Consider the following 16,416-nt stretch of genomic DNA (forward strand, 5'->3'; position numbering starts at 1 on the left):
AGAAAACACAGGTTTTTAATTAAAAATTGTAATTTCTTATTGATTCATAAAGTATACAGTGTAGAGTTATGCATGGAATAGCATATCGGGTAAATGGCCTCCACGGCTTTCTGACACATACGCACTCTTTTGTCGAAATTTTCCATGACCGTTTTGCATAAATGTGGCTGAATTTCGTTGATACAGCGCTCCATTTCCTCCTTCAAGGCGTGGGTGGTCGTGGGCTTGTTGGCATAAACGTTAGACTTCAAAAAACCCCAAAGAAAAAAGTCCAACGGCGTTAAGTCACATGATCTGGGCGGCCAATTGTGATCACCAAAACCGGAAATTACACGACCAGGAAATGACTCATGCAGTAATTGAATTGTTTCTCGGGCTGTATGGCATGTGGCACCTTCTTGTTGAAACCACATGTCGTCCACATTCATATTTTGCAATTTAGGCAGAAAAAACTGGATTATCATGTCGCGATAGCGAGCACCATTAACTGTTATTGCTTTACCATCCGCATTTTCGAAGAAGAATGGACCGATGATGCCTCTAGCCCAAAATCCGCACCAAACAGTGACATGTTGTGGATGCATTTGTTTCTCAACAATCACTCGTGGATTTTCTGAACCCCAAATGCGAACAATCTTGTCGATTAACGAAGCCATCAAGATGAAAATGAGCCTCATCGCTGAAGATGAGGCTCATTATTTTTAAAATATTGCTCAACAATGAAAATGCATTGTTCTTTCGTGTAGCGCTCCATTTTTAATAACCCTGAACTGTCAGCTGTCACGCTGTCTTTTTTTTCTCGTTGGCAACACTTTACCGCACAAATGGCGTTAAATATAAATCTTGCGTGAATTTTAGGAGACCCTGTATATACACTGGTTGTCGTTTTTTTCTCTCCTATATTCATTCACCTCATTTAGCTTGCTCGTAACGCACACTGGACGATTTTCATCATTGCCCAATATTAACTTAACAAAAAACAACCGTCGTATGTCATATGAACACCAGATGGCACCACTTGCTTTACAATTCAGTTAGCTCTTCCTCCGTTAAGAAAATTCATATTTTCTTTATTCTGTTTGCAGATTGGAGAGCGGCTGTTTGTGGACTTACCAAGGGTCCGACTTGATGGAGGGAGGCAGGCCTTCCGCCGTCGGTGGGGTTACGATGTCCCAGCGCCGCCCCCTTTACCAGAGGAGGATGAAGACAGCGAGCTATCCGAAACTACATCGCTAAGGGACGAGAGGCTGTTGCGTTTTTCATCGCTGGGTAAGTCTGTTTAGTGTGCAACAACAGAAATAGAGTTAAAGCCAATTTAAGAGCTCCACTTTCACTCGGAATTGGAGTCTTATTTCCCAGTAATGATGTCATTAGTGTTAAGTTTTAAGACAGGTGCTCTTGTGTAAACAGAGCTTCGGAACATCCTCCCAAGAGGTTAGGAACCTCAGTCTGGAACTGTATAAATATCTAATCGAGTGTTTGTTCCTTCTTTCGTGTCGCTAGCGGGCAGGTTAAAGCCGGTCTTGTGCAGAATTGCCAGCCACAAAAGTGCTTTGTATTGGAGTGTCAACAAGAGCAATACTTGAACGCACCGAAAGATAGATGATCTTGCTCAGCGGTTTTGACTCACCTCAGAGAAAGAAAAAAAAAAAAAAACATTTTTTTTTTTTTGTTGTTTCTTCACTAAATAAAAGTTGAACAATCTTTAAAAAAAAGTTCTTAGCCATTCAAGGAAAGAGCGACATCACAAGGCAGGCAAAAAGTTGGAAGTGTGCCAACCGAGGCGAATGTACTGATTTCCATCAGCTAAGAATATTAACCTTCCTTCCTTCGCTGCGTCTTTCGACACCAGCATGGCGGCGAAGTCAGACGATTCTTGGGATACAAGCTCAAGGAGGTCACCTGAGGCTCAGGGCGTACTTGGGCTCCAATTATTTTTTCTAGAATTCCGTTTTGAACTACGTGGTCAATCATTATAGTTTATGTAATGTCTCGCATAGCAAGCACTTTTCCATTGTTGCTGATTTGCACGTTAGATCAGTCTTACTTGCTTCAAGCTGTCTTGTGAACTTCTAATTCGTTTACGATCTCATAGTGATGTGTTGGATTCGGGAATTGATACAGCAGCTATCTATGGGACCCCTTTTACAATGATTAGAAATGGTCACTTACACAGCTGCTATATAAATTTTTACTTCTGGATTTATTCATAAAAAATAATGTACGAAAATGATTTATAAAGATTATTAAAATCATTAAATGATATCTCAAAGCAACATAGTATGACAATATCTAAAGAAAAAACAAAAATAATGGCATTCAAAGGAGAAAACGCAATAAGAAGTAAAATAGTGATAGATAATAAAATATTAGAACAAGTAAACACTTTCAGATACTTGGGATGTGATCTATCATACGAAGAAGAAAAAGACATAGACACTAAAATATCGAACTTAGTCAAAGTAAATGGCATAATAAATGATATATTTAAGCCATCCCTGGTACAAAAAACACACTAGAATCAGACTATATAATGTCTTGTCGAAACCAACTCTGCTATACGGAAGCGAAACATGGGCCATGAAAAGGAAAGATGAAAAACGAATTCAAACAACAGAAATGAAGTTCCTCAGAAAAACAGCTGGATATACCAAGTGGGACCACAAAACAAATGAAGAAATCTCACAATCCCTGAAAATAAAACCAATTAATTACTACATAAGACAGTATAAACAAAAACAGATAGAACATTTTAATCGAATGGACAACAGCAGACTACCGAAAATATTATACAGATATAAAATAAGTGGAAAAAGAAGAATCGGAAGACCAAGAAAGAGATGGCATGAGACCGGAACAGGCCACTTAGCCTAAAATCTATGTTATGAAGAAGAAGAAGAAGAAGATAATGTACATTTTCTTTTGCAAATTCCACCTAAGATTATTACAAGTAATCTTTATACTTGAAAGCATCTAAAAACATAACAAAAAAATAAAATTACACGAATCAGAAGAACATCGCAAAGTTTGTAACGCATCCCCAAGAGTGGAAGTAATCCAATTTTGGCCACCAGGTGGACACCAAGTATTTTAAGGTTTCCTGAATCCAGATCTGTGACTAACATCCTTCATCCCATCCTGTAATGAGTTGAGTTCTCTGGCGCGAGATGCAACATCATTACGGAGAAGCATTAAGCAGTGTCAAATTGGGATTAACAAAGTCAGTGCAGGAAGTGCAGTCTAAACATGAAGCGGATGGGGAACTCCGGACGAGGGATCACAACATACGGGAGCCATGAATTAACCCCCCCCCTTTTTTTTTTCCGATAAAGAGAATTCCGTAATCCCCCTACCTCCACCCTTAACTGCTCCACTGCCCTCAAACATTACTGTACAGTCCTGGTTTATTTTCTCTTATTCATTCTTTCTTTCCCTTATTTCTTCCATCTTTCCGGAGATTAAAATAGAAGAATATCGCCACGGATGAACGAACGCTTGTATTTTCTTCCTTCTTTTTCTCCTCTCTTCTTACTTTCTGTATCTTTCACGTTCTTTTCCCTTTCCGTAGGAACCACTCTCGGTCGGTGAGCCCCCCCCCCCACTTCCTTTTTGCAGTTGGGCCATAGAGTTTGATTAGGGTTAATCAGCGGCTTCTGCTACGTCCAATTCATTTTGCTTTGTCGCTTAATTGACACGCGGGACAACTTAATGCTTGCGTCCTGGAGTCCTTGGTGTCATCCAGAGCTTTGTTTCCAAGCTGCGAGATTGGATGATGGTCGCACGTTGCTACATTAATCCCATCTTGACGAATGGAGAAAGTCACGCGGCAAGTGTCAACTCGATAGAGGAGTGGTTACAGATAAAATTCCTGTACGGGAAAAAAAAAAAAAATGTTTCACTGTGTATAGATAATTACAGGTACCTTACACGCGCTGATATAACGTGATTATGCACACGTCTTGACTGTTTGTAATTATCTTTCGATTATACATACCCAGTATATATATTTTTCTGCTACAATAACCGGCTAAATCAGGGCTTGATTAAGTTTCCCCATTGCAATGGTTAAATACGTCTACGTTGCTTTTCTTTCCCTGATAATAATGCTGCTGTTTTTACCGTATTTTAATTTACCTTCCCGAATCCAAACGAAAAGGAAGTGTAATTAATTATGTAATTGGGTTACCTTTCGTCTCGCATCGTTACGACAGTTCTACGCTAGCTACAATTACCACTGACGCAAAATTGTTTTAGTTTTAGTTTTTTTTTTTTTTTAATTAACTTTCGGTTGACGATTTTAAAAATTAGTTTATTTTTCTACCGACAGGTGGCGTTAGCGTACTCACGCCGAACTAACCCTGAGACATGCACGGAAATGTTCATAAACCTCATCATTAATCGTGAAATGCGTGGCGCTTGCTGGAGAGTATAATTGGATGGGAAACAAAAGAAGGGACGGATTCTCTGGGCATGTTTCTATTATGCGCCATCGGAGCTTAACCTCATTTTGGGAACTGCAAGCTAAACGGAAGGAAAGACGAGAGTCATCTGGAGTCCGTGTATAAAACCAGGTAAAGAAAATGACTGGTTGTCATAGTAACAACATCCTTCTTTATCAGCCTCCGCTACTATCTACATTACCAGCATGCGTCTGTGGACAATGACCAGAGGGTAGCCATTACTTTTCACCGCCCCAAGAAACTAAATTGTAAAGGGGGACGCAATTTTTGTTACCGATGGGGGGGGGGAAGCGTTTGTATTGTGCCGAGTGATTTAGCCATCTTCCAGACACGTGGCTGGCTGATGTGAAGTACACAAAACAGCTGCCGCTTTTGGCAGATGGTAACCCTCCTCTGTTTTGTACGTCCCTTAGTTGGTATTCGGTAGGCGGAGACTTGACTTTAATTCATACATCAGTATACGCAGCTGTCAAGGCAGGAAGTTGACTAACACCCCAGCTTCGGAAAAAAAAAAGAAAACACACCGATGTTGTAACTCCTTTTTAGACGTCTTTTACATCATCGCACCATAAATAACTGGGTTTAAAAGTAGGGTTATTCTGAATGGCAGGTATTACTATTGGCACCTAACAGATCAGCTGAGACATCGCTTGGATCAGCTGTGATCCAATACTCCCAACTCCCGTTGCGCACATGATGACTCAACAAGAGAAATATCCTTAATATTTAAAATTATACATCAATTGTACACCAGGGGGTGTCATAACTTAAGCTATTAACTCAATAAAATATTAAAATTAAATTTATTTCAAATGAGGTTATAAAAATGCCACCACATAAACATGAGAACGATGTTACAAGCACGGTGTAATTAACCTTTTCCCTGCTAGATGGCAGTACTTGTATTTTGAATTCAAATAATAACATACATAGGGTTACGCAAGTTTAGAACGAAGTTTTTTTGTTTCTCCCCTTAATTATTGGTGTGGTAAATTTCTTGGGATGGATGTAACTAGAGTGGCTTGTGACGTCTTTGGTTATAACGCAATGCTTCCTCCTAGATGAATAAAAGACCTTGATCGTTTTCCTCATTCTCTAGCGATTGTTGTATTCCATTTCCTTTAACTCGTGGAATTCTTGAGTTGCGAAAGTAATGGGGGGGGGGTTCATGATTAATTATTCTCTTAGAAACAGGTGCGTTCTAGAGTCCGATCACAGGTGAAGACGTTAAGCCTTTGTCCTTTTATTGTATTTATGTTAGGCCTAAATATGCAATTGTTGTTACAGTTTTCGTGGATTCAAATATGGTAAGGCCTTTGTTGAGGAACCTCAGTCGGTATTGACGATATTGGGTGGACGACCTACTTGCAAATACCGTAATAGGTGGCGAAGAATTTCTATTTGGACTTTTCAACTGAATGTGAGTTGAAAGGTGTCTCTTGCCCCTCAAAAGATTCTCAACGTTAGAGAAAGTTTTGATAAGCCGTAATTCCAAGGAATCCAAAACTTTAAACAGAAATTAGTATGGACCTAAAGGCTTCCAAAACAACGCCATTGAATCTAGCGCGAATACAATATCATATTTACCATGTGCCTTACCGTATCCTATTACAAGAATGTCATGCGCTTGTCGCATTTGGCTTTTGCTTACGTAAACGTATGACGTCATCCAACTTTTGGTTTTCATTGTAGCCTCGATAGAAAAGTGTTTAAGCTGCAGTGATATACTGTAGATGCGAGATACATGAAATACAATTTATATACGTTAATGTATAGCTTATATATGCCTTCCCACGTATAGCAAATCTTTTAACAAATGTTTTCTAGACATCGAAGATATGTTTTTAAAAAAAAAAAATGATAGCAGACAAGTAGGGTAAGGGATGGTGACCGGGATCAATTTATTATATGTATTGAATGTTTTAAGAAGTACGTAAATGAGCCCTGGGCGAATGGTGGGGTGCATTTGTGATTCTTCAAGCGAGCGACATGAATCATGTAGGTTGAAACGGCTGCACGAGTAAAAGAAATCTATGGCGACTGCATTGAATAAGCTTAGCTGCTCTCTTCATTTTTAATCTGGGGAAGGATCGGAAACTTCCATGGGCGTTTTGTAAACCTACTTGGCACATATCCAACAATAACTGAAAGATGGAGATTTTTGGGCACGTGTTAGTGTACACTGAGGGTGATAAAATTCGTCTTATGTCACCATCCGAGGAATGTGGACACTCAAAGATTTGTTCCACTCTTAAGTCAACAACTTTTTTATTTTTTTTATCCCCAAAAGATTTTTTTAAGCTGCCCACACGTGCAAATAGTCTGCATTGTTTATAAAGGTGAAGGAGAGGAAGGAGTCTCTAAATGCGCAGCCTGCTTGACTTCTTTCATCTGAAAGGTTGGTTACAGGAGAGCCGTTGTCGCTCGCGCTAATTTCGCCTTCCACCCACAGCTATCGGACTTGTGGTGAGACGAGCAAGGGCTTGGAAGGAAAGGACTGCCACGGTAAAAATAACCGCAGTCGTGACAAGGCGATGACACTTCTATCATTTTTTTTTTTTTTTTGCTGCATCAGTTGCTCTTCGGGGATAAACGGAGAACGCAGTGGTGGAAAAGTCGATGCCGTATTCACACCCACCCGCCTCTTACGTAGTGTATCAGTAATGACGGGACTTAAGTACACTCAGATACCCTCCTGATCTGCGAACTGACGGTATCGATGCTGCTTCTCGACACACTGATAAACAGTAAACCGAGTTACGAGTCCCACGATGTGCGAGGATGTCCCCGCCAGTTTTCTTTACATCTGCAACTTCGTGTTGCGTTTGCGTAGCTTTCCGTGAAGATCTAAGAGTTTTTCCCTTCAGAGCGGCCAAGGGTTGTATTCGCATTCACAGTACGATACTTTATCAAAGATAAATAACAAGCAAACTGACGTTAAAATAGAGTTGAATCAGCATTTCCACAAGCGATTACAAAGTAAAACCAACAAGGCACGTGATCGACAATGGATACAGTGTCAGTTATTTGTTTATTTAACTTACTTTTAGATTCATCACGTCGCATCCAACCAAATATGGATCCTTAAAATGAAATGTTATTTTATATATATATATTTATTTATTTTATTTTTTTCCTGTACAGACTCACACACCTGAGTTCAACCGTCTAGAGCTCACATGCTACGTGTGTGACCAAGGAAAAAGAAGAAGCTCTTCGCGTACTTCTTGGCTATGACAGATTGAACTCGATTCGATTAAGTCTTTAACTGAAAGTCCATCATCGTTTAACTGGGTTATCCTCTTCTTGGACATCATCGATCAATCCGAAGGAGGTTTTTGATGCACCATCCCAAATATGAGAAGTGTATTTCAAGTATTCACTAGAATGCGAATACTCGATAGAAAAGAATTATCGAACGCGGCTGTGATGTGTTTTTGCAAACAGAGACTGTATTTTGGTAACACTAAAGGTGTCCTCATCCTACTAGAGAATGTCAAAATTATGTGTATAAGGCAATTAAGGAAGATCCTTAACTTCTTTGGAATGTTTGGCCGTTAGGAATTGTGGCAAATGAAAATGAGAAACGAAATGTCCATTTATAGCAAAAACTATCGATGAAATTGGAGTTTAGATGAGGTCATTTATCCATATGAAGCCTTGGGAGAGTTTGGTGTTTGTGGAGAAATACGAGAAGAAACCATGATACTGTTCTGGTGATCCGACTGTAAAGAGCAGACCAGAAGATAGATCATAATATGGTAGTTCGGGGATAGGCCTCCATCCTAGACTGATAATGAGTCCTGGCTGGAGTCCAAAGGATGAGTTTTGATGGCTAGCACGATTCTTGTGAATCAGGGACACAATCCAGATTGCTCTTTACTCATTAGCAGGTGGGTCTCTGCGTAGTACAGAATTTGGCTGTTGATGGTTTTCCCATTATTTTTGAGAGAACTGAGCTACAATATAATAATAATTTGATGCTTTTGTCTTCCAGTTTTGCAATGGCTTTGAATGTAGGTTTACTTCCTACGGTTGAGGGAGGGGGAATTCTGGAGCACAACTTGCGAATATCATCAGAATCAAAAGACATTGGTATTCAAGAAAGGTAGACTTCTTCTGTCTTATGAATGACTGTTAGGGTATATTTGCATTTTCCCCCCCTTGAATATTAAGTACCAGTTTTCAAATAATCTAAACTGTCACCAGTAATTTTTGCTGCACTGTATATGCATGGCCAGAGGGAGATTTTATGATTATAGCACATGCAGGACTACCAAACGCAACAAGAGAAAATAGAGACAATAGCTATAGCACTGTATATGCATGGCCAGAGGGAGATTTTATGATTATAGCACATGCAGGACTACCAAACGCAACAAGAGAAAATAGAGACAATAGCTATAGTCCGTGTTTGCTGTCCTTCACCCCTAATTTAGAAACTTCGGGTAAGTCGATGTACTAGTGTCCACAACTGCGCCGGCTTCTTTGTCTCCTGCCTTCTAATAATAAAATAAAAAAGAAGTGGATTCACCGACATCGCGAACAGCAGTGTCAATAGATTAGTTGACCTAATTTGTGGACGCTTCCATAGATGCAGTGAGGCTTTCAATCAAATGCTAGCTTGAGAAAGATGGAATGTGTTTATTTATTATGGAGCCAATTAAGGTTACGGGTGGAGCTGTTTGGAATTATGGCGAATATATTATTACGTCTCAGGATCATTATGCTTTTTTTTTTATAAATCTTCGGGTAATTTCCATATTTATTTATTTTTAAATGAGTAGCATAATGTAATTCAGTACAGAGCAAAATAGAAGTGCGCCGAGCCAAGTTTATGGCCTCTTAACCGGGTCAAATCGAGTGTGAAATAGAATTGACCACTTTATTGCAACCACGAGTTAAAACCGTGTTTGACAACACTGACCTCAATTACAGCTGTAGGTCGATACGGCACAGTCTGTTCGTTACGATACTCACTTATTGGTAAGACTTGCAAGGCTCTTTTCGACGTGGCAAAACGCGTGATGGCGCATGCACACTCCACGCGATCCAATAAATACTACTCCAAATAAGGATTGATGAGGTGGACCTTCGTTTACTCTTCCCAGGTCCAAATGGGAATCATTTTTAGCATGCGTAGAGAATTTCAGGGGTTCCGCATGGGAAAAATATTAATGAATTATTATATAGCAAATAGCTTGCCTGTTTATGTATATGACATACCAGGGAGGGGGGGGGGGCTCCCAGATGATGTCACTGCGAACAGAAACAAAGCGAATGTAAGTAAAATGTATGGCAACCCTCAGTTTGTTTGTTTTTTTCTTCTATTTTAACTTTTTCACTCATGCATAAAACCCAACGATGTTCTGATCACACGAGTCTTTTGTAGTTCACATGAGTCCAACCCCCCCTTTTTTATTGGCGTTAATTCTTATAATTTTCTCCCTCCTGTGTCCTTCACTTGAAGTAAATGAGCTTTATAATTCCCGAATAGAATGTCAAGGTCAACGTAGCCCTTTGGGCGAAGAAATTCTCCAAGATTCTTTCCAGTCATTTTTCTCTCTTCCACCCGTTGATTTGCCATTTCCCAAAGAACATCCCTTCTTATTTTGGTGTTTCGAAAAGACTTAAACGAACATCTCGAAGTAACCGACCTTGTTAGGTAGTATCGACTGAAAACCATCTTCGAGATCTTACCATCTTATATAATCAATCCCTGACGTCAATGCATTTGTCAGTGACAATGATTTTAAGTATTATGCCGCGTTTCCTTCTTGGTGAAATGTGCGCACTGTGTTTTTCAAATATGGATGAACCCTATAAGTTTGGGTAAAAATTTGGACGATAGCTTTTAGGACCGCTCCAGGTCAAAACTTAGTCGTGTTCCTGTTTGAAGTTGTAACATTTGTCAGGGTTAGTTGAAACGACGTTTTTAATATCCGTAAAATTTTGCTTACAAATAAATCCGGATTTGCAATGACGTCATCAGTAACGTAGAACATCCAGTTGAAATATTGTTCAAGTGCGTGCTGTAATTTTGCACAAAAAGGGCATCGTAAACAATTCTTTTGGTTATAATAAATGTAGATAAAAATCAGATTTCCGTGTGTCCAAGTTGTTAATGACTATTGACACAGTCCTGATGCACGGAATCGTACTCCGGAGGAAGAGAACGGACTTTAATTGCCATCACCTCTCGCTGTATTTTCGGATTCGCCTGAGGAAGTGTTAGCCGGCCAAGAAAAACAATTAACAAGCTAAACAGTGGGATCCAAGCGTCCTTATTAGGTATCGAACCACGCAGGTGACGATCCGTGACCCGCTTGCTTGTGGTGTCATCACAGTCGTGCAATACCGTAACACTCTCGCAACGCACCAGCTTTTTTTTCCCCCACTTAACAAGGTAAACAAAAGTCGTGATTAAAAACACCCATTATTAGCGGCCTTTTTCTGGGACCGGGTTATCCGGCACTTGAACCACCTCGGTTGACCTTGAACATACATTGGCATCGGACGCTATTTTGGTATCCCATCGGATCGGACCGAATTAGTAGGACGTCTGAACGTACGACACAGGTCAGTGTGTACGCTCTTAAACACGAACGTTGGGTGTTTTTTATTGGCTGACGCCATCCGTTCTACCACATTCTGACAGTCGGCTTGTGACGAAATCCCTCGCAGCGTTCGTTTCTCGCATTTGGACAACATTTTGCTCTTCCACTTCGAAATCTTCGCCGAACTGTCATCTGCGTGTAACTTATTGGTGCTTTACGACTGTGCACGCCCTCTAGCGGACGTAACGTTACGACAAGTGAGCAAGAGGGGAGTAGGGCGTTTTGTGCAATTCGCTTTTTGAAGTTTCTAGTCGCGTGCGTTTTAGGTGCTGTTACAGGCGGGCGCGAATATCTCGGCCGTCAGCATGTGTACCGGAAACCGAGCTGCGAAGTGACTACTAATGGAAGTATAGAGGTGTGTGTGTGTTAATTTGTGTTATGGATCGGGGTACAGACCCACGATCGAAAACAATGTCCCTTCCTCGGTCCCTTACTCGAATGTTGTGTACTAGTTCTAGAGGGGTCGTTGAGAACGGTAAGTTGCTTTACTTGTAGAGATTGTATATGTGTGTGTGTGTTTGTGTGTGCGCGTGCGTTAGCGTTCGTACGTGTAGACGAATACAAGCGTTATGTGTTTATCTTTCACGTATTAGGTAAGAGCTTATGATGTTGCAATGTCTTCTACTCAAGCCTGTTAAAAGCAATGGCTAAACTTATATTTAGCGCAGTAAACACATTCGTTTTCACTTAGCTTTGAATCCATCTAGAACTTCGACTTCAAATAAAATTTAGAAAAGAATATTTAAAATAATCTTACGAATATTAGCGACTTGTAAATGGCGCTTCAGGATTGACATTGCAATTATAAATACGAATAATAAATGCGAAAGCATTGTAATTAATTTAATTAGAATAAGAAAATTATTGCACAAACGATGCCAATTAATAATTCACTATGACAAATAACAGATTGGATTTTGTAGTCTCTTGAACTTTTCCCCAAATATCACATCAGATACTGATAAAATATATTTTTATTTCTTTCTGTTGTTGCACGCATAGTCTGGAAGCAGTGTAGAAATTGTATATATACATCCCCATCTCAAGTGCCATTCCAAACGACCCTCACTTCGTTGCAGATACCATTTCTTAACCATTAGAGTCTAGCGTTCTACTGAAGCGAGCCACTAATGATTTCTCGAGGGGCCAAGCGAAAGAAATATCTTGACCTCATTACCATGACAGTTTTTATAGAAAAAAAAAAATTTTTTTCCCCTCAAATTCCTGAAACGACTATGATTTTCTTCTCTGATGACCAGGATGATTCAAATATCAAAACAGCAAATTTGATATTGCAAAATCTCCTGTTTGCTTTCATAAGCAAGTTCTTAAGGCTGACTCGAAGTAAATATCAAGACCACGCTAATGTTCCTAGCGTATTTTAAGTACTCGCTTTTTGATATGTGAATGACTGCTTTATTATCGGCGTAAAGTGGTCTATCGCAGCTCCGTCTATTGGTAAATCTTTACTGTGTGAAAATGTCTTCTGGATGTGAAAAAAGAGAAAGAAAACCGATAAGGTAATTCCTAGGTAGTACTTATCTACTCCTGTTGTGAGATAACTGATAAATTTAAAGGTTAAAATGTCACAGTGTGTGCTACCCATAAGTTGATACGTATTAAATATATTTCACCTGGCATAAATTGTAAGTGCAGTTTTCAAAGTAAGTCTGTCGTAAATATTTTATTTTAGAAATATTATGGAATTAATTATATATAATTTCTTTAATATCTCATTAACTTCCTACTTGGTTTAGTTTATTAAATCATTCGTAATAAATAAGGTATGCTCACCGTACAAAGTAATGCTGAAAAATTGGAATGTAACACATTTTTCAAATTAACTATATTTACCTCGATGTATTAAAACGATAGCTTCGCCCTCTGGCAGTTTTCTTTAAGCAAACGAACGTCTCGTTCACAAAATTAAAGACGGTATTGCATTGGCTAATACTAACGCATGTCATTTCTCATTGTCACTAATAATTTAATAATCTGCTCATTTCAGAAGTAGCAGACGATGTCGCTTGTTATACAACCGAATATAAATGGCCGAATTTTCATACAGACAAGAAAATTAAATACGTTTTATAGTTACAGGAAATTACAAAAATAATAATAAAAAAGATGATTCCTCATTTTAGATTAACTATTAATTTACAGTACAAAATAAATAAATAAACGAGTTTATTTATCGCAAATAATCGTGAATCACCGATGTTTAAAAAAAAAGTGTTCACGTGAAAGCTGTTTAACTTGTGACGTAGATGCACGAAGGCGTGTCAAGTGGAGAGAGAAAAAAAAAAGAAGCTCGTGATTGGATAATATGTATAATAACCGACTTCTTATTTTCTTTGAATCAGAATTTAAAGTTATATATCTGTACTGCGCTTTGCGTGCGTATACACACACGTCTATATTACTTTTATTTTTTGTTTTCTTTCATTTCACCTTGAACTCTCCTAAGGAACGAACTTGAATTTTTTTTTTTTTATCGACTAAACAAAAGGATTATCTTTTATTTATTTTATTGAGTTGTGACCGCCGAAGATAATTTGATATTTTCTTTGATGACTTTGAATTGCTTGATGTATGTCAAGTACGTGTGGATTCTTATCTACACTTGTACAGGATAGAGAGCAGATAAACAATGACATGCGCATGCGCAGTTTGAATGGCCGTTATATTAGACCATGATCAAAGCTCACGAACTGTATTTTGATGCTTAAAAAGAATTCGTGTATATATATTTTTCCCTTTCGTTACATAATTTAATGTAAGGAAACACAATTTATATAACTTGGCCTAGTTTCCATGTGGACAATGTAAATCGAATATGCGCGCTTGTGGTTTGTATCTCAACTTCTGCAGCTGTCCCTTGAGTTCTTGCACGTGCAGCTTACTGTCATAACAGCTGTGGATGAGCTCATCCAAATAATTACAGCAAATAGACGACTGGCACTTTCTCCCGGTCATAAAAATTAACGTTTTCAAAGAAACTTTGTTCGTTTAACCTTAATTAGTTTCAATCATGGACGCCTACAGTGGTTATCTCCGTCTACGATACCCGTACGGTACCAGCGATTATGTTCTGTTACGGCGACCCATTTACCGTAATGGTATTCCAGCGAAAACCATTCTAAGACTTGAGCACGAGCCGAAAATGAGGCCCGCTGGAGAATGTCGGTCGGTGAGCAAACTGTTTCATGGTCACGTGTGTGTGTGTCCCCACGCACACGCACTTACACATGCGCGCAGTAGGTGTCAAAATTTTTCACGTTTAACGGATCTACATTTCTACCGGTATTAGTATGGCTGTTCTGTGCAAAATTAAACCATGTCCCGCAGCGCCATCTAACGTCTAGGAGTGCACTTAATGATGTGAGATAATGATCATTATCTTTTACTACAGGTTGAAGCACTTTGATGTTAAATATTGCAATATTAACATGAATACAGTGTTAAATTTAAAATGATTGACTACCGTTTGCTATGTAGGGAAGATGACGTATACATGCAACTCAAAAATATCATTTTATTATTGCTATTCTCAGAGAAAATAATAAAATGACTAAAGTACAGCACACACACCCTGCTGTAGACATTTTCCTTACTTTTGTTGAAGACGTGTTGAACTTCTCAAGCAGGCTTGTTTGGCTGAGGAGGGCGTGTCTTTCCTCCCCACACACACACACACACTCCCCCAACCAAAGTACTATGGTTTGCTATCTCACTGCGACATCCATGTTTGTTAATATCTTTCTGTTGGAGATAAAGGTCATCGCCCTTATCGAAGGCCTGCAAAACACACAAACTGATCACAGAACACGCGTGCAATTGACAAACGTAATACACTAGTCTTTGCTGCTTCACATAAACAGCAAAATATCTAGAAATGAATCCGAGACAGTTATAAAAAAGGTGCGTTTCAACACCATTATTGTATGTTATCATCACAGCAATTGAATTTATAGCTTTTTTTTGGGGGGGGGGGGCTAAGACATTTTTGCCGGAGACCACTACATAATGTTGTTATTTGAAGAATTGTAAATATGTTACAAATAACGTTTCTTTATTAAAATTTTCCATAACATTTTAAAATTTTAAAATATTATTATTATCTGAGACCTCCAGGGAGTCAAGGACTCATCGAGGGAGGCTATCAATCACCCAAACCAGCTGTCATACCATCTCTTAAATTCAATCACAGTAGATGCATTCACTATCCCTAAAGGCAAACTATTCCACCCATTCACTGCTCTGTGAGAGAAAAACCTAGCTCTTACCCCTTTCTTGACTGTGAACAAACTTAACTTCCATGGATGCCCCCGTGTTCTCTCCCTGCCTTCCATATAACGAAAAATTTCATCATTTGAAATGCTATAACACCCATTCAAAAAATTTTTGACCTCTATCATATCACCCCTCTTTCTCCTGTTAACCAGAGTCTGCAATCCACATACTCGCAATCTGTCCTGATAAACTAAATCCCATAATTCGGATATAATCTTTGTAACTCTTCTTTGCACTCTTTCCACAGCTTCTTTATCCCCTTGGAATCCAGGAGTCCAAATCTGCGCACAATAATCCAAGTGTGGTCTTATCAAAACTTTATAAAGAGGCAAAATGACTTCCTTATCCTTACATGTCAAGGTTCGCTTCAGCATCGCAATTATCCTCTGAGTTGTATTTGCAACTTTTGCTGTATGACCTTTGAACTTAAAATTCCTATCCACCATTACGCCAAGATTGTAGCATAACCCCTCTAATATAATATGCCGCTTGAAATCTCATCATGCCAAAGTGCATAACTGAACTAACATTAAATTGACAGCCATTTTCGTTTTCACAAAAATCCAGTCTATTCAAATAATTTCGTAATTGCTGAATATCAGTAGGATCCCCTGATTGCTCCGCCTACCTTCGCATCATCAACAAACGATTGCAAATCTGATGATAGACCCTGCTTGATGTCATTAATGTATAGATTGAACAATAATTGGCCAAGGACTGACCCCTGAGGTACACCACTGGTTACCTTAAATCTGGCAGATTCACACCCACTGTATACCACTTTTTGATATCTGTCTGTTAACCATTCCCTGATTGGGATGGTTAACAGACAGATTATGTTCCACTGTTAATAGATTATGTTTTAGTCCCATATTATCCAGTTTACACAAAAGCCTATCGTGTGGTATCCTATCAAATGCCTTAGAAAAATCCAACCTTATCATAGCGTATCCATTTCCTTTATCCAACTCGGCCATAACATTGTTACAAAATATGAGCAAATTGCTAAAACATGACCTTCCTTTAGTAAACCCATGCTGTTTCCT

At 39.0% G+C, this 16,416-nt stretch overlaps 1 protein-coding gene across 1 annotated transcript in view; it reads left to right on the forward strand.

The window, feature by feature from the left end:
* LOC150098509 (ras GTPase-activating protein nGAP-like) overlaps positions 1–16,416 on the forward strand; it is a 298,140-nt gene that overhangs the window by 113,609 nt on the left and 168,115 nt on the right. Inside the window, exon 3 of the mRNA XM_090405246.1 lies at positions 1,086–1,269. Coding sequence (XP_090261372.1) covers positions 1,086–1,269 — 184 coding nt within the window. The remainder of the gene's footprint in view (positions 1–1,085; positions 1,270–16,416) is intronic.

The sequence above is a fragment of the Typopeltis vanoorti genome, chromosome 15 (genome assembly GCF_054136105.1).
Source record: "Typopeltis vanoorti isolate ZY-2024b chromosome 15, IOZ_Tvanoo_1.0, whole genome shotgun sequence".
In the NCBI taxonomy this organism is placed as follows: domain Eukaryota; kingdom Metazoa; phylum Arthropoda; class Arachnida; order Uropygi; family Thelyphonidae; genus Typopeltis; species Typopeltis vanoorti.